Source organism: Grampus griseus (assembly GCF_964374135.1).
Source record: "Grampus griseus genome assembly, chromosome: X".
NCBI lineage: Eukaryota > Metazoa > Chordata > Mammalia > Artiodactyla > Delphinidae > Grampus > Grampus griseus.
Window position 1 is genome coordinate 96434905 of NC_138999.1, and position 25824 is coordinate 96460728.

The 25824-nt window shown below is 43.5% G+C and overlaps 1 protein-coding gene across 1 annotated transcript in view; it reads right to left on the reverse strand.

Annotated features, from left to right (window-relative positions):
• Window positions 1-25623, reverse strand: part of TRPC5 (transient receptor potential cation channel subfamily C member 5) — a gene marked incomplete at both ends in the record, with an annotated part of 132928 nt that extends 107305 nt beyond the window's left edge. The window contains one exon of the mRNA XM_082681725.1: window positions 25246-25623. Coding sequence (XP_082537851.1) covers window positions 25246-25623 — 378 coding nt within the window. The remainder of the gene's footprint in view (window positions 1-25245) is intronic.
• Window positions 25624-25824: the final 201 nt, after the last annotated feature.

Consider the following 25824-nt stretch of genomic DNA (forward strand, 5'->3'; position numbering starts at 1 on the left):
TAACTTCAGGGGACCAAAGACCAAAGCCAGACAGTGTTCCTCCAACTTCCTGTAGATCCCAGCAAGGTAGAGAGAATCTGTTATTGTCAGGAAGAATTGCTCTGTAAATGAGGACCTCCAGGCTTGAGGTTACCAACAGCAAAAAGACCTCTGATAAAATTGGTATGTTCAAGTTTCTATTTCTAAACTTTGTTCCAAGATAAATATTATGCAAATAAAGACTGGCTCACTTTCAGCTGTGGAGTTTGAACTCTGTAACAAATACACAAACAATTGACTCTTGACACTCAAAAAAAAATGGGTATGTCCATGATGTAATGCTTGGTGTAAACAGCAGCTGTAGGTGAAAGGTATGGGGTTCTTTGGGTGTGCAGGAGCATACAGTTCTGGGTGAGTGAGCAGACTCTGATCAATGAATTAAAAACAAATCTTTTGACTTTAAAATGTGTCCTTTGGGACACGCTACACCCAACAGAAGAATCTCAGTGTGATAGAATCTGGAGCTAGACAACAAGGAGAACTGGAATAGTCTGAAGAGTCTTCATGGAGGGTGGAGCTGAGGATTCAAAGCATGGATAAAATTCCAGGAAACTGTGAAATATTGATCTTAATACATTTTTTAATAAACCTCCAAATACTCAGTTTAACTGGGGAGAGCAGAACGTGGATGATGGAGATTCTCATGGAATAGACAAATACTGTTTTAATCGCTAGTTTCTTTTTACTCTTAAAAAAATTATTTTGGAAACCCACAGTTGCTGGTGAATTGACGGAGGGATGAGCTACAGTTTTCATCATCTTTGCCTCCTTCCCATCTCGGATGAGGGATTCCCAAGCAGGGAAGTGGCCAGAAAACAGGGAGTGGGAAAAAGGCAGAGGAGAAGAAAGTGGAGAAGTTTGCAAGAAATCTGTTTCCTTCTCGGGGTGGTTACATCATCCTCTGAATAGTTGAGAGTTCACTACACACTGGTCATCAATTGCTTGGATGGAGCAGGGAGTAAACACTGTTAAACATTTAGAGGGAGCAGCTACAAACAAGCAGCAGGAGGTGAGCAAGTGACTCATAAAGTAAATCGGACACAGGAAAGAATCATCTCAGAAATTAACATAAACCTGCAGGCTAAGGAAGAAGTAGGTCTGAGTGGGCCTGGTAATGAACATAAACACAGCAACCGGCATAAAGCCTAGAGGTGGGAGAGATGGCAAGTGAACAATGTATCATAGTCTGGGAAGAAAGGAGCTCAGATCCGGAATCTGCCCCTCCTTGGTGGGCAGGAGCATTTCTTTTTTTTTTTTTTTTTTTTTTTTTGCGGTACGCGGGCCTCTCATTGTTGTGGCCTCTCCCGTTGCGGAGCGCAGGCTCCGGACGCGCAGGCTCAGCGGCCATGGCTCACGGGCCCAGCCGCTCTGCGGCATGTGGGATCTTCCCGGACCGGGGCACGAACCCGTGTCCCCTGCATCGGCAGGCGGACTCTCAACCACTGCGCCACCAGGGAAGCCCCATTTCTTAATCTCTGTCATGATCTAGAGGCGGAGGTGGTGGGTGGAGGGAAGATGGCTTATGGCACAGGATTCCCTGGGTTAGACTGGAGGTACATGTCTGCTCCCTACCATGATGCTCTTCCTGTCCACTCTCTCTACCCACTTCCTTGCTCTTTCTTTTCCTGCTCTTTCTTTCTTCTCCTCTATGTCAATGCTGACAGACCTGTCCAAGACACACAATGGTACTTGTGAATAATGCTCAGCCCCATTTGTGTCATGGAGCTGAAAGGTTGCTGTCTATGCCTAGAGTATGACATGCTTTCCAGAGCCATCTGATTCTGTTGTCTTTGACTTGGTGCTCAACAAGGAGCCTCTGATTCTCCATTTGTCTTTCTGGATACATGACACCAGAGAGTAAATCTTTTCAAAAGAAACTGGTTGGCAGTGCCCAACCATGTCCTCCTACCAAGACCACCTTTTCTCTTCCAGTCAGCCTTATCATTCACAGATTGCCACACCCGCCTCATTCACTGCTCTCTGTATGTATATCCTTGTGGCATATCCTGTGTGGATCCCCACTTCACTGCCACTTCACTGCCAAAGAAAGAGTCTATCATTAGGGTCAGAGGTTTCTGATAATAATCAGGACTTTGTAATATGGTCTACAACAGGGTCCAAACAGATAACAGGTCACAGAAATAAAAGCTACCTGTGGGGACATATGCATAGTTTGGATGAGTAAATGGTAGGCGTTGGTGAGCTGTGGAGCACATACCGTCTCAAAGGGGGCATCTGCTGCTCAGCCCCTTGTTGTGATCAAATTGCTGTTATGTGCATGAATGAGGACCCAGTGTTGTCATCTTTCAAGAAAAGTCAGAAATATGGATTTGGAGGTAGAATTTCCTAAAGTCTTCAATGTTGGCTCAAAAGAGTTAAAGATAGTGTGCATGCCAAACAAAGTATATATATGAGGCAATTGAGGCTTGAGTGGGCCACTGTGTGACCTTCGAACTAGCACAGAAGTTGCTAGGAGGGATGGGAGAGGAAGCTGGACATTTAGGCAGGGGCCAGGTAATAAAAGGCCTCATATGCCATGAGAAGGAACTTAATGTGATCTGTTGGCCATAGGGAGCCACTGAAGAATTTTAATCAGGAGAGTAGTGTGGCTGAACAAGTGTTTTACAAAGATCAGTTTGGCCGAAGTGTGGAGAATTGGCAGTGGTATATGTGCTGATAAATGTTTAACAAGCAGCTTTCCATTAAACAAAACAAAACAAAAACAACAACCTTGATTTGTAGTGTTTGCCAATTTCTGTGGTGTAAATACTCCCACTGTGGCCAATTTCAAGCTACCAATATGACATGCTGGAACACAGAGCTGGGAAGAGATGCACACAACCAGTTCTCACCAGCTGATGTAAGCCAGCTCCAGCACACCATTGGATGAGTTTCAGAAAGATAAAACTACTTAAAAGATATCAATAGTCCAGGTGAAAAGATGGCAAGATCTTAAACTAGACAATGATTCTAGAGATAGAAAGGAACAGATTTAAGACATTCATTGGATGTGTCAGGTAGTACTGCAGGGAGAAGAAATCAAGGATGTCAGGTTTCTGCATCGCATGCCTGATTGAACGGTGGTGTCGCCGTTGGAGATAGTGAATACAGGAGGAAGAGCAGGTTTAGGGTTTAAAAGAAGTTCAATTTTAGACATGTTGAGTTTGAAGTACCTATTGGGAGAGTAGCAGGAAATTGTATAACTCTAGCATGAATGTTGAAGGAAAAAGGTCAGGGCTGAAAATGTATCAATAGATATGACCGTCTTCAGCCTATAACAGTAGGTTGAAACCAAGAGAGTGTACGGGGTCAGCCTCTGCCCACCTTGGCTCCCACACGCTCTGCCTCAAGGACTCAGCCCTGCCCCAGTTTCCAGAGCAATCAAGGCTTGAGGTAGGAAGTACCCAAATGACCAGCCTCAGCCTCCTCCATTCCAAATTCCAATCTTTAAGGCTCTGCATTAGGGTACTTTACCCTTTTGAATAGTTTCTGAATTCCAGCTTCTTCCCTACCTGTGCCCTGGTTCATAAAACAAGATTTCTCCCTGGATCCCTAGTCTTGAGTTTCTGTTCACACAACTGGCCTAACAGCCCAGGTCTAGTATATTTTCTGGATTGTCCATGCCTTTGATTATCTTTGAGTTGTTTTACAACTCTGCAAATTGTAATGAAAATATTTCTTGCCTGGCAAAATGCGATTGATTTGTGCATCTATATGCAAATTTCTTTGCATCTATTTGTAAATTTCTTTCAGCATTCCTGATGGCCTATATCAAGGGTTAGCAAGCTTTTTCAGTAAAAGGCTAGATGGTAAATATGTTACGCTTTGTGGACCTTACAATGCTGCCACTGTAGCAAGAAAGCAGTCAAAGGCAATATGAAAAGGAATGGGTGTGGCTGTACTCCATAAAATTTATTCACAAAAACAGGTGACAGGCTGGATTTGGTTTGCAGGTCATAGTTTGCAGACTTCTGGCCTCCTGGTTTCCTCACTAATTAATGAGTGAAATAAAATATTAGACATGTATCCACCTGTGTTAACTTTAAATCTGTATGAGGATCAGGATTTAACTTTTTTATTTTTTGTATTTTTTTTTATTTTTTGCGGTACGCGGGGCTCTCACCACTGTGGCCTCTCCCGTTGCGGAGCACAGGCTCCGGACGCGCAGGCCCAGCGGCCATGGCTCACGGGCCCAGCCGCTCCGCGGCATGCGGGATCCTCCCGGACCGGAGCACGAACCCGCGTCCCCTGCATCGGCAGGCGGACTCTCAACCACTGCGCCACCAGGGAAGCCCACTTTTTTATTTTTAAATTATCCTTCAACAGCCATTTTGTGTTCAGATCGAGGACAGGTGGCAAACTGAATTTTATTCTTTTCTTACCAAGTTTTGCCTTCACTTTGAACTCCAAAATTATACTGAACGATCTGAGCTTCCCATTAAAAATCATGTTTTTTTAAAGGGTAAAAAAGGGTGGGGGTGGGCTTCCCTTTTGGCGCAGTGGTTGAGAGTTCGCCTGCCGATGCAGGGGACGCGGGTTCGTGTCCCGGTCCGGGAGGATCCCGGATGCCGTGGAGCGGCTGGGCCCGTGAGCCATGGCCGCTGAGCCTGCGCGTCCGGAGCCTGTGCTCCGCAGCGGGAGCGGCCACAACAGTGAGAGTCCCGCGTACTGCAAAAAAAAAAAAAAAAAAAAAAAAAAGGGTGAGGGTAGGGGGAGAAAAGGGAATGAAATCAACACACCAATAAATTAGATTTGGTTCATATTATCTACAACTGTACTTCTAAACAAACCTGGTACATGAACCGACTTGATTGAATTTTTTAATTTGAAATGATGTGGGCTTAGTGCATGGCCACTAAAGAAGTTACACTGCCTGCCTCTTCCTGGGGCTTTGCATTCAGGCCTTAATGAGTTTGCTCCTGGATCTGCCCTAGGTCTCCCTGTTGAAAAGCTGGCCTTATATGCTAGGATCCTTTTGGATTAATGAAAATGAGACAGAGTCACTCGGCTCAGAGCTCATTGCATAAAACACCTGCAGTACAGTGAACACTGAGCGAAAGCCCGCTTCTTCATATTTTCAGCTAAATTCCATTGCCAGAGGACACAACAGAGGACCAGATGATGCTCTACTTCCACTCCCAGGACTGGCTAGGGCTTTTGCAAGGTTACTGTTCTCAAGGGGCCCGAATGACACATTCACTTCCGTTAACCTCATCATTGGACACAATCTGCTAATTGGAATTCTCCTGAACCCTATTGTTACCAGCTTTAGGCAGATGCACTTGCTGGAGTTTATCACTGGCTTCTGAAATTAAGCCCCCCATTTGTAATTAATGGGCAGACCCTTATCAGGAGCCACCTCATTCATACCCACAATGCTGTCTGATCATAGGCTGAACCTCTCCGAGTGGTACTTCCTCACACAGCTAGCCTGATAGCATCATGTTGGAAATGAATCTCCCATCTTGTGCCAAGATTTAGTGAAATTTCAATACCTCTTTTCCACCTACTGGGTCTCCTCTTCCCACCCTAACATGCCAGATAAAAATCAATGTTCAGTCTTTTTCATCAGTCCAAGGGACTGTTGGAAATGAATTTCATTTCTCTGTATTACTCAGAAATGAAGAACACTAGCATCTAATCACGTCACATGACCAGCTGCCCACTCTGCTGTACCCACAAGGTCAGTTAGCTAGTAGTGGTGCATGAGATACTTTGGAGCAGCCATTGGTGTCAGATGGGAAATAATTTGTTTCCCAGACTATGGTAAAAAGAGAACCATTATAATCAGGATTCCCTGGATCATCTCAGCTGATTTCAAGGTCAAAGTGTATATAATTTAGATTGGAAGACTAAAATGGACAGAACTTATTTGCGGGCAATGTCACAGAATGCACCTGATGTTTTAAAAAAGTCAATATTTACATGTAAAAATAAATAATGTATGTAACAATGGCCAGCATTAGCCTGATTAGCAGGGGTGAATATAATACAAATGGCTACTGGTTATTGAGCACTTTCCATATGCTAGGCATCATGCGGGAGTATCTCATTTAGTCCTCACCATGGCTCCGTGCTATAGGCATAATAATTACCCTCACTTTACACCTGAGGAAACTCAGCCATAGAGAAGCTTAGTGCCTTGTCCAAGGTCACATGGCTAGGAAGTAGGGTGACCAGAACTTGAACCCAGGCAGTTTGGCTCCAAAGCCTGTCCTGTTAACCACTATACTACTTCACCCCCAACCAACAAAAGACCAACCATTTGATTTATTACATCAGCAAACAAATCTACAGTCCCAACATTGAATATTCAGACATATTAAATCACAGGTTATATTGGATATTAATTAACCTCATCAGGTAATGTTCTACCTTAAACCCAGATAAATATTATATAGTATAGCTCAAGGTTTGGGAGCCCACAAAACTATTCTTGATTTCTCATCAGATGGGGGCTCTTAATTTTTCAAAAGACAGCAGCTAAATCTATGAAAAAATAATACATAGCTAACTCCATAGGTTGTGAGGGTTTATAATTTCAGAGTTCTAGTTGTAGGAAACCTGGAAAGCCATCTTTCTCAAATCTAGATTGTCACAAAGAATTAAATGAACCATTCCATACATTTTCTTTTGCAAAATACGGGTTATAATGAATGGTGAGGGCATCAACTCCAAAAGTAAGGTGAGTGTTTGGATGGTTATTAGAAATAACGGAAGAGGTAAAAGAAACCAAGGTAGGAAGGGGATACGTTATGGGTAGCTTTTAGGGAGCCAACCCTCTCTGAAGGATCCCTTTGTACTGTTAAGATATGCCATTTCCCAGGAAATTGTGAAAATGATGCAATGAGTTGAAAAACAATAAACCAGAGGATATAGGTTATTACGGAGATGGGAAAAATGTCAGAAGTAAAGGTCTGGTCGTTGTGTCTCTAGGGCTGCACAGAGGAATGGAGCCCCAGTGTGCCAATGTGAGTGTAGTTAGCTTTGCAGGTAGCCCTCTGGTGGAGCTTGAAACATATAGCTGTTTAGGAAAGCCATTGTTCTTGATTCATTTTTTTATAGGTCATCATGTAATTTTTAAATTAAATTTCTCTTGTAGATTGCTTTACTGGAAAGAGGATGCTGCCAAGCTGATTTAGAGTTTTCCATGTCATTGCTTATCACCTGACTAGTGGAAGTTTGATAAAGATTTCTGGAAAGCGCTGAGAACCCAGGTGCAGAAACCTTGGTGATCCAACCAGGGCACAGGACCATGTGAGGGCTAGGGTAACCAGATTGACATCAGATATATCGCAGGATTCAATACAAATAAAGGTCTATTATTGTATACTTTTTCCAGTGGGTAACAATCTTGATAGGAGCACATTTGCCAGCAACACAAGATCAGAATTAACAAAGAGGGTATTTCATGCAAAAAGAGGAGTCGGGAACCTCTCTTTTGTTTTAAGTAGTTCATAGCCATAGGATTGAAAAGTATGTTCATTGCCGTAAATTGAAAATTGGTAGATATCACCAGGAGACCCGGTTTAGGCCTAGAAGAGCTTGAGTGATACAAATTAAGCTCAGTTGGTTCTCAGACTGTAAAGGATTATAAAAGGGTAATTTTCACCATTATTCTCAAAAGCTGTGTGGGATAAACGTGAATAAAGAAAATGACCTAAAGTCAGCTAGTGGTAGGTGAGAGACATTTTAGAAAGGTATAAAGAAAACCAGACCAGAAATCTAGAATTCATGTTAAATAATGTCAAGAGTATTCCCTTTGCCAATCATGATTTTCATTTCATGCTCCATACACATGCGAAATGATGCTTTGTTTTAAAGTTGCTCAGTTTATATGCAGGCATCGAACTGAAGCGTTATATGATTGGAGGACGAGCTTGAGAGAGGAGACTGTGTCACATTCATGAAGTAATTATTGAGCCCCATCTTCCTGCTTCTCTCAGTTATCCACACCCGAGGCAAGCCAGGCAACTGGCACCAACCTCCAGAAGTAGAATACTACCTACTGCTCAACAGCTATTTATTTATTTATTTATTTATTTTATTCTTTAAACACAATTAGCAATTGTTAGACTTTTTTTCTCACTAGTTATCTATTTTATACATATTAGTTAGTGTATATATGTCAATCCCAATCTCCCAATTCATCCCACCCACCCCTTTCCCCCCTTGGTGTCCATACGTTTGTCCTCTACATCCGTGTCTCTATTTCTGCCTTGCAAACAGGTTCATCTGTACCATTTTTCTAGATTTCCCATATATGTGTTAGTATACAATATTTGTTTTTTTTTCTTTCTGACTTACTTCACTCTGTATGACAGTCTCTAGGTCCATCCACGTCTCTACAAATGACCCAATTTCGTTCCTTTTTATGGCTGAGTAATATTCCATTGTATATATTGTACCACATCTTCTTTATCCATTCGTCTGTCGATGGGCATTTAGGTTGCTTCCATGACCTGGCTATTGTAAATAGTGCTGCAGTGAACAATGGGGTGCATGTGTCTTTTTGAATTATGGTCTTCTCTGGGTATATGTCCAGTAGTGGGATTGTCAACAGCTATTTAAAATGTGGGCATAGTCACTGAGGAGGGAGGAAGTTAATTTTTCTTTACATGACTATCCTTGATCTTTTCAGCAAAGGAAACATTATAAGGTCATCAACTATCTTCCATTTTGCAAGTCTCCAAATAGAGGTAAAGCATCTATCTGCAGGGTTGAATTTTGCATATCTGGCCTTGCTGGTTGCCAGAAACATCTCTAGACATTGCCAAACGGTCCTCCTGGGGCGCAAAATTGCCCACAGTTTAGAACCATTAAAGTAGAATGTAAAGCAGAGGCTTGGTTACATGGCAGCAAGGCAAGGGCTCAGGCATAGCTACCAAAAATACAAGATTCAGAGGGGACCAGCAGCTTAGCTGACTGGGTACTGAAGTGCTGAGCTGCTGGCCTCCAGTTCTGAGAGTCTCTGTGACTAGGAACAGGATTAGTCCCAGAGCCTGTACTAGAAGAGTCACCCATGGGAATGAAGGGTCTTCATCTGGGGGTGGTGGTACTGAAGGGCTACAGTGGCAGGAAACTGGGCAGGTCATTATGGAGATGACCTTTCCATGGCATGGTGCTATGATTCTATTATCTTCAGCACCACTGAAAAGGGGTCAAGGCACATGCATCTCATGGAAGTAACATAGCTCCCTTGGTTATCATCAGAATGGAAACTCCATGAGTTATGGATGTTTTGGGAAAACGTGAGACAAACCGACAATGAACACTCATGGCGGGAAACTTGTTTTATTGGTTGGTACTGCTGGAGGCACCTTGGGGGAGTTTTGTATTTAGGTTCTTTCTTCTTGAACTCTCTACCCGGAATTTCTGAGTGGCTTCTCTCAGAAACACCCATGCAACAAGGAGCCCCTTGCTCTGCAGCAGGGCTTGGCTAGAGCTGGGAAGCCTTTGAGAAAAGAAGCTTGAGCCTGGATAATGCCAAGAAGCTTAAGCTGAACTAGCACAGACATCTCAGCAGGACTCTTTCTTCTTTAGCGGAAAAGCAGGCACCATGACAGCACACATCATAATGAGAAGTTGATTTTTTGGTATTCAACGGCCAGGATTAAATACCTGGGTCATAGTAATAAATGGGGGCATATTTAAAAAAGAATACGTAACTTTTGATTGACAGGAAAAGTAGCTTAAATCATTTTGTGATTGAAACCGTGACTATCACGTGGACATCATCAAGTGCAAGCAAGATTTTTTTCCAAACACAGTCTTTGACAAAGTTTACTAATATCCATGTAATGTAATGCATTTACTCATATATTTTCCCTCTATTACATTTCGAGAGGAAAAACTTAAGAAAAATGCCCCCCCCCCATAATTTCTCCCTCTTTCACACATTACTTTTAATTGTATTCCTTTGAACTGGCAGCTGTGTTGTCAATCGTGCCTTCTGGAGCGGATTGCCTTTTGTTCTTGTCAGAACAGACCAAGTGTTAAAGGAAAGGAGAAGCAGCTTGGTTGCCTCTGGCTGGAGATGGGAGAAGGGAGAGCAACTCTGGGTTTCTAACCCTACTGCTACTGCCTCTTGCCTCTTTTTCTCCCAGTATGCTTGCATGCTAAGTGTGGGCTGCTATCTTCCCTTGAGAACAGTAAGCTATGTGCTGCTCTCTGCTGAATTAGGAAAACATCAGCTATCTTGTCCTTATTTCCCTGAAGTCAAACAGGCCCCAAATCTGAAACTTGGAAAGGCAAAGATATTTTCAACGTAAATATGACCTTTCAGGGCTTCCCTGGTGGCGCAGTGGTTGACAGTCCACCTGCCGATGCAGGGGATACGGGTTCGTGCCCCGGTCCGGGAAGATCCCACGTGCCGCGGAGGGGCTGGGCCCGTGAGCCATGGCCGCTGAGCCTGCGCGTCCGGAGCCTGTGCTCCGCATCGGGAGAGGCCGCAGAAGTGAGAGACCCGCGTACCGCAAAAAAAAAAACAAAAAACCTTTCAACCACTTGCAAAACATTTCCCTCTCTTTGAAAGACACATGTAACCAGATACCTTAGTGCTGCAAGGAAGTCTTTTCCTCTGTAGCACCTTTTCAGGAATGCAGGCCAGGGCTAATGGAAAGGAGGCCTTGGAAGGGACAGAGTTCCAAACTAAATTCACTACTGCTTAATTTTCTCCTTCATATTCAGTCAATAGGGGTTAAGAATCTCAAAGAGTGACGAAAAGTTGCAAGAGTGGTAGTGGTCAAGGCTCCCAGATGCTTGGTTATTCTACCCCCGATTTCTACTTGGGGAGGAAACAGCACTCAGCTCTTAGAGGGCTTCGCAGACACAGGGGATTGTTTGTCTATTGTCAGAAAAGAGCAGCAAAGTAGATCTGGTATGCAAGGAGGAGGCTTAATTCCAGCAAACTCTCCTTCATCTGTGGTCTCATGATACTGTTCATTCATAAACTCGAGACTCTCTGGAGGCCCCAGACACACATTTGAGAATTTGGGGCAACTGACCCTTGCACAGAATTGTGTTGGGACTTCTTTCATACCTTGCCAAGCTTCCGTTCCATCAAATTAACATGGGGGTGTTGAACTCTTTTAGAGGCTAGAGATTAATACCTCGGATTGGTTGCAGTGACAGAAGAATGACTAGATTGCCACTACGTTTCAATTAATCCTGATGATTCTATGATTATGTGGACCACAGCCAAACAGATATCTACCAGAACTCCAGAGGTTTTATTCTAGAAATGCATCAATGGCCTCACTCCCTGTGGAGTTATTAGTGAACTCCCCTGTGGTTTCTGTATATACTGGGGCTCTGTATTCTTGCCTCTCTACTAAACCAGTTATGTGTCAGGCACAGCACCTATTTAATGTGGGTTTATAGTTTTAAAACAATTTCAAAACAGTTTTCATTTCTCTCCACTGCTGAAATCATGGTTTTGAAATTGGGTGGCCACATTTCCTTCTTCCCCATCAAACGCTCCTCAGCACCTTTGGGCTGCTCTCTCTAGTATGAAATTCTTTATCGAGAATGCTTTCCTAGGTAGCGATGTGGTACACAGCAGGCTAAGAGGATGTACTCCCTCCTATTTCTTGACTCCGTCTTTGCGGCAACGGCAGTGGAGGCTGCAGTGGATTCAGTAGCCAACATACAGTTCTTTGTTCGTGTCCAGGAGCTACACGCCCTATAGCCGACTAGCCAGGAGACAGTTACTCAGATCAAGGCTCTTGGAGGCTCACTGAAGGGCATCACCCTGGAAAATCAAATGGTGCTCCAGGCAGGCATGCCTATGGAAGCTACCCTTGGCCAGCATGGGGTGGAGACCTTGACCACCCTGGAAGTAGCTAGCCATGTGCTTGGAGGTAAAGTCCATTGTACCCTGGCCTGTGCTGGGAAAGTGAGAAGCAAGACTCTCAAAGTGGCCAAAAAGTATGAAAAGGAGGGGAGGTGAGAGGAGAAGGAGATGCTGATGGGCTGGGTCAAGTGGCAGATGTAGTACAACTGTCGCTTCATCAATGTTGTACCCACTTTTGGCAAGAAGAAGGGTGTGCCAATGCTAACTCTTAAATCCTTTGTGACACCGTTTTTTTTTCCTAACAAAGCCACTTGGTGCGGTTAAAAGAATACTTTCCTATCTTACAGTTCATTCCCTCTAGGTACCAGATGTGTCCTTGCTCCTCTGACCAGCTTACGGATGCTCAAGGGTCTTTCAGGAAATATTTAAATCTGGTTCTAAAGAAGCAGCTCAGGATTGAGAGTGCTAGCTCAGTGTTCTCGTTAGACCATAGTCTTCGGTCTGGTTGCTAGATTGAATTCTCCAATCCTGAAGACCAAGGGGCATGGAAATGATACTACCACCTGAACTGTTTAGTTGAATCTATTAATTCAGGCTTCCTCCTAGGTAGTTTAAATGTAAAAGTAGTGGGAATGGCCAAAGAACGATCTCCAGTTAAAGATAGCTTAGCTCATTCGAGTAGCTGCCCCCAAATAAGACCTATGGCATTTTCTCCCAAGTAAGTTCCAGGATCCAGAGAACACTTTCCATTCTAATCAGACAAGCTATTACCCAGAAAAGCTTAGCAATGACGGCAGAATATGCAAGCCCACTTTGTTGGGCTTCCTGGTTTACAAGTGGGAACCAGCTAATTTAGAAATCAGCAGTCTCTTATTAAAATGATGGAGACTTTAACACTGGAAGAAAGAAATCATGTTCCCAACAGGGAAGGTAGAAAACTAATGACAGCAAGGTCAAGTCAGGGCTTACCACTGCGTACCCGCTCCGTAGGCCAAGGGAAGGCTATTTGGCTAGCAAAAGCTGTGAATTATGACCACATAATAACAGCCAGGGGCTGTTGGTTACAAACTAAATAGGTTTGGTTTTTAGACACAAATGTGTCTTCACATTGGCAAACTCTAGCTAAAACAGCCATATAGACTTTCTTTCCTTCTAACGAAGATACTTAAGCACTAAACTGGAAACTTAAAGATAAAAGAATGACGAAGCATGAATACTCTTTCACCCAAGCTCTCTTACATCAGAGAGAGACACTAAGACATTTAAAGCATCACTTAAAACAACCCTGTACTTTTATGCAGAGAAGTTAAAAGATTTAGAATACAAATGAACTTTGCTCTTTGCTGCAGACTTGCTGTAAAACTCAGGGTAAATCATTGGTTTTTTTTAATACATCAGGGTGAACCTTTTTAAAGAATGAACAAAGTGCTAATGACCTTAATATACAAAGAGTAGACAAACTGTAAGAAAAAGATGGAGATTCTAGTAGAAGAACGGGTAAAAAATTAACAGTAGATACAATGGAGAAAAGACAGCCTCTTCAATAAGTGGTGCTGGGAAAACTGGGCAGCTACATGTAAAAGAATGAAATCAGAACACTCCCCAACACCATACACAAAAATAAACTCAAAATGGATTAAAGACCTAAATGTGAGTCCAGACACTATCAAACTCTTAGCAGAAAACATAGGCAGAACACTCTATGGCATAAATCACAGCAAGATCCTTTTCGACTCGCCTCCTAGAGAAATGGAAATAAAACCAAAAATAAACAAATGGGACCTAATGAAACTTCAAAGCTTTTGCACAGCAAAGGAAACCATAAATAAGACCAAAAGACAACCCTCAGAATGGGAGAAAATATTTGCAAATGAGGCAACTGACAAAGGATTAATCTCCAAAATTTACAAGCAGCTCATGCAGCTCAATATTAAAAAAACAACCCAATCCAAAACTGGGCAGAAGACCTAAATAGACATTTCTCCAAAGAAGATATACAGATTGCCAACAAACACATGAAAGGATGCTCAACATCACTAATCATTAGAGAAATGCAAATCCAAACTGCAGTGAGGTATCATCTCACACCAGTCAGAATGGCCATCATCAAAAACTCTACAAACAGTAAATGCTGGAGAGCGTGTGGAGAAAAGGGAACCCTCTTGCCCTGTTGGTGGGAATGTAAATTGATACAGCCACTATGGAGAACAATATGGAGGTTTCCTTAAAAAACTAAAAATAGAACTACCATACGACCCAGCAATCCCACTACTGGGCATATACCCTGAGAAAACCATAATTCAAAAAGATACATGCACCCCAAATGTTCATTGCAGCACTATTTACAATAGCCAGGATATGGAAGCAACCTAAATGTCCATCAACAGAGGAATGGATAAAGAAGATGTGGTACATATGTTCAATGGAATATTACTCAGCCATAGACAGGAACAAAATTGTGCTATTTGCAGAGGCGTGGATGGACCTAGTGGCTGTCATACATAGTGAAGTAAGCCAGAAAGAGGAAAACAAATATCATATAATATTGCTTATATGTGGAATCCAGAAAAATGATACAGATGAACTTATTTGCAAAGCAGAAGTAGAGACACAGATGTAGAGAACAAATGTATGGATACCAAGGGGGGAAGTGAGTGGTGGGATGAATTGGGAGATTGGGATTGACATATATACACCACTATGTATACAATAGATAACTAATGAGGACCTACTGTATAGCACAGGGAACTCTACTCAGTGCTCTGTGGTGACCTAAATAGGAAGGATATCCAAAAAAGAGGGGATACATGTATACCTATAGCTGATTCACTTTGCTATACACCAGAAACTAACAGAACACTGTAAAGCAACTATACTCCAATAAAAATTAATTAAAAATTAACAGTTGATTCACAGAAAAATAAAACAAATTACTTATCATATGAAAAGATGTGAAATACCACTTATAATAAAAGAAATTCAAATGTAAAACAATAATGAGATAGTATTTTTTACCTGTCAGATTGACAGAGATGTTTTAAAATTGATTTTTTTTGCAGTCTGTGATTGCAAGGATGTGAGAAACAGGCACTTTCACATACTGTTGGTAGGAGAACAGTTTGGCAATATATATCAAAATTAAATAATGCACATACTCTGTGATTCCATAATCTTATTACTACGAATTTACAGATAATAATCACACAAGTGTTCAAAGACATATATACAAGGATATTCATCACAGCATTGTTTAGAAAAACAAAAACCAAAACCTAAATATCCTTGAAACAATTTAAATGTTCATTAATAGAGGATGGGTTAAATAAATAAGGCACATTTATATGATATAATACAGTATTGTCATTAAAAAGAATAAAATACATATGAGTATCCTCACAGGGAACGATGTCCACAATGTATTGCTAGGGAAAATAAAACAAGTTGCAGAACATCTGTGAAGAGATGTCCGTGTGTGCGTGTTTGTGTATATTTGTTTCTGCTTGAATATGCATAGAAAATACCTAGGAGGGCGTACCTATATCATTAATAGTGATGACTTGTGAGAGTGGAAATGGGATGTTTTTCTTCACATGCTTTTATACTCTTTTAATTCTTATAGTATTACTTTTATAGAAAAAACTCCAAAATAAACAAATGGATGTGGAGCAGGGTGGTGGTGACCTTGGACCCTGATACTTGAATAATTTCATACCTCAGTTTAAGAGTTAAGAAATAAGGGAGGGGAGAAAGTAAATATGACAAATATTCGTTTTGGTTGGGTAGACAAAGCCCAAACTGTCTTAGACACCAGGTGTCTCAGTGGGGATAGAAGCCTTCCCGCTGCAGGCCCACTAGAACGTGGGGAGACAACTATCTGCCTATTTGATGACGACAGTATGGATTGGAGGATTTCTAGAGGTCATTTTTAGCCCCAAAGTTCTATCCACTATTCTGATACAGATAATGGAGCTGATGATGTCCCAAACATCAAATCACTTCAGGTTGCCCTTGAAGAGCAGAGGGGTATTTGGAAATGACACTCTCCAGCTTTAGAGGTATTTTTTATGGGTCATCACTCCCCTTCTCTTGGGGAGGAGGCAAAGGTGGCAGACTCACGAGAGATTCGTCATGGGACCGGCTTCATTTCCTTCTCTGATTTGGATTTCTTTGGAAGGTTCTTTCAATGCCTTTTTAATATCTGGCTCGCAGCCCTCCTTTACTAATGGACAGACAATAGCAATCCACTTGATAGCAAGGTGAACCAGGAAAATTTGCCTCATTCAAGCCCCTGGTAATCATGTGCTGATTACCTTCCCTCTACCGAGGACTTCAGAGGGCTGACATACTTCTTAGAATAGACTGGCTGCTGGAGTGGGGTCACTTAATCCTGCCAGAGGTAACAAAGTGTGCATTTATCGGTAGGTCCCTGAATCTGGGATGGCCCTCACTAAGGTGGCTTTCCTTCTGACTCCATAGACTTTCTGCAGATACAAAAAGCCACTTCTTTCATCCTGTCTTGTCTGGTGGCTTCACTATCCTTCCAATCCTAGGCTTGATTTATCAGTGACAATTCAGCATGGTTTGAGGGGTCATTAACCAACCCTCTTTCCTCAAACTATCAACCCTGTGCCTGTATTTTGAACTCTATTCTACAGGAAATAAGGAGCAACTGTGGTCGTTTGAGTGACGTGATCAGATACCTATGCTCCCACATATACAGCACTTTCTTATCGCTCACAGCATTACACTTGGACTCATTGTATGTTTGCCTCTTCACTTCAATTAAGTTATTCAAAGGGAGTTGGTATCCAACTGGGTGTGGGTGGCTGAAGGAGAGAGTGAAGATGAAGACATCTGTAAGGTTTCAAATCTACATAATTGAAAGGATAAATGGAAGGGTAAAGGTGCTATCACCTGAGAAAGGATACACCGGATGAGGAAGAGGATTTGGAGGGCAAAACGAGGCTGGCACGAGGATTAACAACACAGACTCTGCTGCCAGACTGCCTAGGTTTGAATCCCAGTTTGTCCACTTACTAGCTGTATGAGCTTGGGGAAATCATTTAACCTCTTTGTGCCTTGATGTCCCCATTTGTAAGAATGGATAATAGTATTGGGTTGGCCAAAATTTTCATTCAAGTTTGTCCATAAGATGGTACAGAAAAACCCGAATGAACTGTTTGGCCAATGTAATGTCCTGCATCACAGGATGGTTGTGAATATTGAATAAATTAATGTAGGTTTATGTACTGGTGCCTGGCACCTAGTAAGTGCTAAATTAGTGTTTGTTAGTGTTTGACACAGGGAATTTCAATGTTTGAGGTACATTTAAAATGTATTCTGAAATTTTGAAAATAAATTATGGATCTTCTGATAGATATTGGGCTAGAAAAGGAAAAGTCACAGAACTCTGGACAGCATGGATATTGAAGCAAGAGAAAAGATAAGGATTTTACAAAAGAGACTAAGAGGCAGTGGTCAGAGAGGGAGGAGGAATCAGGTAGCCTTGATATCCTGGAATCCAAGAGAGTTGTCAACCAATGAGATTAAAATGGGACACAGACATTGTACCCGTGAGTATGGGGAGGTGTTGGAAGAGAGGAGAGAGAGAGTACCATTTGGGGAAGAAGATAGATAAAAGGAGAGAGAGTCAAAGATCAATATGGTCAGCTCCTCACAAATATTTTTTGAGGGGCAGACCTGTCCAAAAGGCCCCTGGGTGATCAGTGGGTCCAGCTTCTTTCTTTCATCCCACATCACTCCTCTCTGTCCCAACTGCCAATCAGAGGACCAGTAGCAACCAGCTGGGATAGTGGAGAGTGTTCACCAAGGTCCCACCTAAGGAGCTGCTCAGCCAGTGGCCATACACTCATTCTCCTTTACTACAGCTGGGATCAGAGGATAAAGAGGGAGGGCAGATGAGCACAGGAGCCCAAGAACTACTGTTTCTGATAAGACTCAGGGCCCACCTCACCCAGTGTCCTGACTCTGAGTCAGGTATCTGGGGCCTTCCTCCATGAGGTTAACCTCATGAGGGTAACAAGAGTCCCAGGCATTGCTTTCATCACCAGCCCTTCACTCCAGCACCTACTGTGAACAGGCCACCACCATTCCCACTACCCATGTCATTGCTCATTCACTTCCATCTGACAAATGTCCCGTCCCCTTCTTTCTTCCTTTCCAGCTCAAAGTTTATTTCTTTTCTCAAATATTCCTCCCCTGAAAGCTCTTTGTCTACTTGTAACCAGAGTGGCCTTCTATATTGTCCACATCACACGTTTTGGATAATGTAACACATATTTCCTTGCACCGTTCTATTTCTGTCCCATGTTTGTTGTTGGCATATGGAAAGGAATCAGTACAAGGCAACATTTGGTGCTCTGGGGTAGGACAGCTGGAAGGAGAGATGGGAGGAGAGTGCTGAGTTTTGCACTGATATTTCACACTTGAACGGAGTTTGCAACAAGAACCATAAGTTGAAAAAAACCAGTATGATGAGCAGCCTGGGGTGAAAAGGAGACAGAAGATGGCTGTCCTCTATATAACTGCGCATGTGAGGTGAAGGAGGAGGGGGTCTGTTATACACAGCTGTGATCCACCTACCCAGAGGAGAGGAGAACAGGAAACTCCCTAACTGGACATGTGTATGTGGGTCAGGGCCGTATACAACCATAAGCATGAGGCTACAGAAAGGAAGCCCTGTGCTGGTGGGAACCCTGAAGGGGGAGGGGGGGGTCAGTCATGGCTAAAAAACCTCATGTGTTTTTATTTAGTGACCTGCTTTTGAGATTATTTCATAGTCTCCTCCTTGTGAAGTATTATGCAGCTAGCTCCCTTGGTCTACTTGGGACCAAGTTTAAATAATTATATTTTTCTTTCTGAAAGGTAAGCATCACTAGCTTAGGTTTTTTGTGTCCCTTGGGAGCACAGGAGGCCAGGCCCACTGAGGGGGCGGACTGGTTGGACAGCCTGTGCATGTCTTTTCTCCCCATGAGACTATCAATGTCTTGAGCACACTCACTGTATCTTTCATTTTTATCACGAGGCATATATATGATTAGTACTCACACATACTTAGAGAACCGAACAGAATGAATCATTTGCTGGAACTTTGTTATGAATGAGTTGTTTTAGATAGACACTACTTGTAGTTGCTTTGTTGATTTTCAGCTTTGTTGTAAGTGTTACTGCTTCTGATGATTCCTCAGAGGCAGTGTGGGGTGGTAGAAATAGTGGCTCGGGAGACAGGAAGCATTTGTGCCAGTTCGAGCTCAGGTGAGCGACCCTGGACATGTCATTTCAGACCAAATGATCTCTAGACCCTATGATTCTGCTCTGTGAGTGAAGCAGCCCATGTCTACAAAAAGTCAGCCCAGGTACAGGAGAGGAGAGAATTCACTTTATCAGTTTGGCCAATATGATGCCGTGCGGTCATTCTGACATTTTCTTCCAATGAAGTGGCTGATTTATTTTCTTGACTTGATTGACACAACCCATGTTTTTGGCCTAGAACTTTGACTTTGGAACGAAACTCATAGAATCAAAGCTGTGACTCAGATTACTATAGCGATAAATACCTATTGTTATATTGGGCAATTCAGGTAACAAAGACTTAATAATATTTTGTATTAATTCTAATGATATGAGTATCATTATTGAATGCTATGTGCCACAAATTATACCAAATGTTAAAAAATAATTCTCATTTAAACCTCGCAACCACTTATGATGTGGGTAATATTAACCCCATTATACAGATAAGGAAACTGATGCTCAATCAGGGCAAACAACTTTCCTAAGGTCATGCAGTCTGAACTCTTAGCCACTATGTGCTAGTGGGTGCTTAATACATATTTAAAAATGAATAAATGAGATTAGCCAGCAGGAGTTCTCAGCATGGCTTCAACTAGTAGGAACAGGAACAGTACTGCCTCCCATGTATTGAGTATTCACTATGTCAGGCACCCGTTCTAAGTAATATACATGGATTATTTCATTTAATTTTCACTAGAACTCTATGAGGTAGGCTCCATTATTGTTGACATTTACAGATGAAGAAACTGAGGTTTGGAGAGATTAAGTGGCTTGTGCAAGGAAGCACATCTACTAAAACTGCTAAGACTCCAAAGTCTCTGTTCTTTCTACTACTCCAGGCTGCCTGTAAATAGAGTGACTTGTGCAGTTCTGTTCCTTACTTTCTGCTCTCTTGCTGAGTACTTGAGATTTATAGGCTAGACACTGTAGGCCCCATTTTTTGCACCAGTCACCTTTTCCTAGGCCCTCAGTGTCCCCTCTACACTGTGCCATCTCTCCCTGGGACCAAGGATCAGATAGGGGAAGGGGTAAGTGGAGTGCTTTGTTGCTGATTTTCTGCAATCTCAACACAAACACTTATCGGTGTTGTTGAGACTTAATCTCGCTAGCTCATCTGTTAGACCAATTTTAATTTGGAGCCATCTGCCACAGACAAATGAGTAATTACGGCAGAGCCCAGAGGGGCGGGCCATGGGGAGAAGGTTGGCTTAGCCTCTTGCCACCTCCCTGCATTGACGCAAGTGACCAAGAAAGAAAATTCCTTGGGTGGGCTGTTGATGCAGAGGCCAGCAGCTCTACCTCCCTGTTGCTCAAATCCTTAGACTCCAGTGAACAAGGAGGGATGAATGTGGGGTCATGGCAGGAGAAGAGGCTCTCCCCGTCACCGTACTGGCGGTGCCTTGTGGTGAGCACCACTTACCAGCTGGTCTCTCCACACAATATGACAGGCTAAGTCAAACTGATGGAGTGGAGCTGAAGATAATAGTCATTGAACTCTGTCTAGCATTAACTTCTGTTGCAGAAGACTTTACTATATCTTTATCTTACTTCTTCCTCACAACAGCCCTCTATGTTAGGTAGGGGTGGGCATTGTGAGCTTCGTTTTATAGATGAGGAAATTGAGTTGTAGGGTGATGCTATAACTGGACACTTGTAAAAGACCTTATGACTTGCCCAAGGTCACCCTGTTAGCTACAAACTGGCTAGCACCTCAAACTCCAAATTAGAGTCTGTCATTCTGTCTTCTAGACCAGTGGTTTTCCAGTTATGCTTTCTTCTCAGGGCCAAGGAGTTATGGGTGTGTGTGTGTGTGTGTGTGTGTGTGTGTGTGTGAGAAGAAGTGGGGCTTTTGGCCCTGACCTGCACTTAAACTAGGGCAGCTCTGCTTGGGTCTGTTTGTCTTACGTCTCCGTAGGATTTCATTGAATGAAAGACTCCGCTACTGAAAATGTTTGAAAACTACTTGTCTAGGCTAGTATTTCTCATCGAGAGTGTAGTGGGTTGAACTGTATCCCCACAAAAGATATGTTCAAGTCTTGACACCTGGTACCTGTGAATGTGACCTTATATGGAAAAAGGGTCTTTGCAGATGTAATCAAGTTGAAATGAGTTAGTCCTGGATTAGGGTGGGCCCTAAATCAAACAGCTCGTGTCTTTATAAGAGATAGGAGAGGGAGATTTGGACACAACCACACAGATGAAAGGCACAGAGGAGAACCCCATATAATGACGGAGGCAGAGAATGAAGTGACGCAGCTACAAGCCACGGCATGGAACAGATTCTTAGAGCCTCCAGAAGGAACCAGGCCCGTCAACACCTGCATTTCGGACTTCTGGCCTCTTGAACTGTGAGAATACATTTCTTTTAAGCCACCCCGTTCGCCGTACTTTGTTATGGCAGCCCTAGGAAATGAATACAGAGAGTCACATAGACCTCTTACCTAGAAACGGGTTGGGGGTGGGCTTATTAACATGCTGATTCCAGGCCCAAACCCCAAGATTCTAATTCTGTAGGTATGGATTGGGGCTCAGGAATCTGTATTTTGACAAGTTCTCCATATGCACAAAGCTTCATCTTTGAGCTGGTTTTGACCATAGACAGACACAAGACTCCTCTCTGGATTGGAGCTGGATTTGCGCCCCCTGCTGACGATGCTCCTCTAGTGCTTCCAAGAGTCAATGGGCCAAAGGCGGTAGGTTTCATGGACAAGCAATAGGCTGGTATTAAACCTTCTGTAGTCCAAAATTTTTTGAGAGACTACAGAGAATAATGAGAACTATTTGAGTGTTTTCCCCAAGGAATCACAAATCCCACAGGTGGCCAACATCTAACCCTAAGGAAATAGGCTGTAGTGGTTAGGGAGTGGGTGCTTCCAAGAGGGTCGGTTTTCTGGAGTAGCAAGAAGACCACAGAATAACACACATGTGCACACACGCACGGAGTCTTCTACTTGTTGTCTGGTGCAGGAAATTCTATCTGATAGAGCATCACCCTTTTTACTTTAAGATTTGGTACCTATTAAAAATGCAGGTGTCCATGTGAGTGATGATACTTGAAGCCAGGGTCAGCCATGTACACCCAGCCTCTAGTCTTTATCTGAGAGCAGTTTTGATAGGCTAGAAGAGGAAGAAAAGCATGATGGGCTGGGGTAAGGGTACGGCAGAGGGGGTCTTACTGCCAACCTGAAGCCAAACTCCTTGCTCAATAAAGCCAAAGAGGGGACTAGTTTATCCACCCAAGATTGATGGAGGTCAGCTGTGCCCGATCCTTTGGCGAGCTGGGGGAGGGCCTCCATGAAAAGGGACAGGTGTTTGGATTCTGTGTGTGTGAAGAGTGCCTTCCTGGGAGTAGCCTGCCCAGCTGGACCCAAGGTCCTTCAGGAGTCCTGTGTTTGCTCACATCCCTGACTGCTCCCAGGTAAACAAATCTTGTTTCTATCTCCCAGAGAGGCAGGGCTCCAGCACTGTGGCAGCCTGTTGTTATAGTTACTGATATATGACTTACCACAGCAATTGTCAGAGCAATGGAAGAAAATGCAATTTAGTAGCGGCCGGTGGTGGAGTTGAGGAGAGAGGAGAGAGGAGAAAGGGAGGAGAAGGCTGCTGAAGAGACTTCAGTATGATGTACGGTGGACAAAGGAGGCAGTGAGTCTGAAAGGCCCTTGGTGCAAAACAGCCTGTCCCCAGTAGCTTCACCCAGGTTTCATCTGCCTGACATTCTACCAGTGATGCTTCATTTCTGTGAGGTAAGCACTGCTTCTATCCAGGGGAGGTCATGCCTTAGATTGTACTTTCGAGTGACTTTACCTGGCGCCTTTCTTCCTCAGGGTTTGCCAGAGCAATGGGGAAAGATGGGAGAAAGGGTTGGCCATCAAATAAGGACTTGGCCTCCTTTCAAAGCTCAGATAGGGCTGCCATTGCTAGTCCCCTCTTTGCAAATTTCCTCTGTGCTCTCCCCTCTTTCAAAACAGTTATGAAGCTAAATGCGATTGAATGTGAAAGTCCAGGATGTCTTGTTCAAGCAGCTAGCTATGTGCTTTTCTGGGAGATACACTTGACTCCTTTTTGTTCATCAGCAAGAATTTATCACCCATTATATACTAGGTGCTGGGTCAGGTGCTGATGGGGGATGCATGGAAACAGTTGGCCATTAGAGTATGCGTCACATTTAAGAAACAATCTAGTTACAGAGACTAAACATTTATACAAGTAAGGCTGACCAGTAGTGTGTATTAGTGTGTGATTGATGTCAAGTGAAGGGCAGAGCCAATGGCTACATAATCTGAGGTGGACAAGATCATGGAGCAGAGTAGCTGGGTAAGCCTTAGTTCAGATTAGCACATGAAATCACTCAGACACTTAGCAGGGCTCTAGGGAAAAGGGGCCCAGAACAAATCAGTTGTGATGGGGATGGAGACGTGGACTAGGTAGGGAACATGCTTACACCTCTCTGCTTAGCTATATATCCAAATCCTATAGGCATGTCCTTTCCAGAGAGGTCATCCATCCTCCACTCATCTATCCTGTCTCGGAACTCCTGTGCTGGGAGTTCTCAGACTTAACTCAGACTTCCAGGAGAGCAGGATAGCCTAGTGGTTAAGCGGGTGGGGTTAGGAGCTAGGCTGCCTGGGTTTGAACTCTGGCTCTGACATTTATTGTGACCTTGAACAACTGACTTAACCATCCAGTGGCTCAATTTGTCTCATCAGTATCATGGGGACAGTAATAACAGTGCCTGCCTAACAGAGTAGCTGAGAGGATTAAATCGTGTAAAATGCTTAGCACAGTGCGGATGCATACTATTCATTCATAAAATAAATATTTACTGAGTGCCTTTGATATTGCAGGCACTTTCCCAGTGCTGGGATACAGCAGTGAAGAAGAGAGATAAGGTCTCTTCTCTCTTGGCACTGTGTTAAATGTTGACTCAGGCCCTTTACCCAAGGAACTTTTAATCTAGTACCTTGCTTTCTGCTCTATCAATTCCAATTCCTAGTCTGCGAGTTATCAGCTAGCTTATTTTCATTCCTTCTTGTTTAACTAGGCAAGTATTAAAGCTATTAATTCCCTTTAAACCCAGCTTTGGTCATGTCCCATACGATTTGATGTTGAGTGTTTTCATTATCGGTATTTTTTAAGCACTTTGCAATTTTGGTTTTGGTTTGTACTATTTCTACTTTTTAATGTATCGTGGTATTCCATGTTTGATGGCTGTATTTTCTTTGTTCCTACTACATGCGCCTACTGTGCTCCAAAGGAAGAGAGACAGTGGAGACCCGTCTAACTTGAGGGGTTTAGAAGGGACTAAGGGGGAGACAGGACTAGAAAAGACCATTAATGAAGGGTATTGAGTGCTAGGCTTCATGGGCTGGTTTCTCTTCTAATGAAGAGACATTGGAGTCACTGGGGAGCTGGGCTAGAGAGGAAAGAATGTATGTATCAATACAAGATATTGGGAAGGAAGAACTCGCAGGGCTTGGGGATGGAGCATGGAGACAGGGCAGAGGAAGGACTCGGAGATGACTCCAGAGTGTTAAACCTAGGTGCCTCAGAGGACAGGAGAATCACAGAGGCAAACCCCTGAACGTCTGGGGGTGGAATGCATTCACATGAGTGGAACTGGAGAGGTGTGTAGGCCCCTGTATCCATTTGCATCTGTGCCATGGCACTCGAGTTGAAAGGCCTCCTGTCCTTCTTCAGGAGAGAGTGGGTGAGCAGGGGAAAGCTCAGGTCTGTGTTTGGTTTCTCCTTGTCCCCCCTTTCAGTGAGGAAGGAAATGAAGATGTGGAGCAGGGGGTAGGGAGGGTAGAAGGAGCTTGACTGTTCTGGAAACAGAGAAGACGCTTTTAGGTCGAGTGTTGAAGGTATATGGGCAAGTACTAATAAGGAAAAAGCAAATGAGTAAAACTCAGTGTGGGCCATGCGGGGTAGTTCTAAGATCCCACCTGAGATCACTGATGCTATTCTTGAGAGCAGAGGGCTGCCATGATAGGGCTTCTCAACTGCAGCCCGCCTATAACCTTCCTTAGTTTCAAGGCTTCTGACCCTGCGGTGCTCTGTTGTCCCTGGCTACCTCCCCGGCTGTAGGGGCTTCTTACCTGCTTCTCTCCACTGGGCCGCCTGTAGCTGAGCAGAAGCTCCACAGCGCCCACCACTTCCTTGCGGATGGCGTAGAGCAATGCGTCACCGACGTACACGCTGTGGTTCAGCAGTAGCTCCATGATCTCCAGGTTCTCATTCTCAATGGCAATGAGCAGGGCGCTCCGGCCCAGTGGGTCCATGCAGTTGATGTTGACATTGTAGTAGATCTCGGCCTCCTGGAGGGCCTGCTTCACAGTGGCGTAGTCCCCCTTCTCCACGGCACTGAGGAAGGCCTTCTCCTCTGCAGAGAGCTCCGTCTCAGCCCTCACAATTTGCAGGGGGATTCGGTCTCTGTAGGGTGAGTAGTTGACCCTTTTGTAGTACAGCTGGGCCATGGTTCATAGCAATTTAGAAACCTGAATGAGGAGAGAGAGGGAGACCAAAGATATTCTTAGATACCTGCAGGTCTCAAGTGGCCAGTTATGGAGGCAGCCTTGCTAATGACTTGGAAAATCCTCACCTGTTTTAAAGCCACAATCTTTCTCCTCTTACAAAGGAGCATAGCAGAAAAAGCCCTGGCTTCTGGGTCAGAAAGA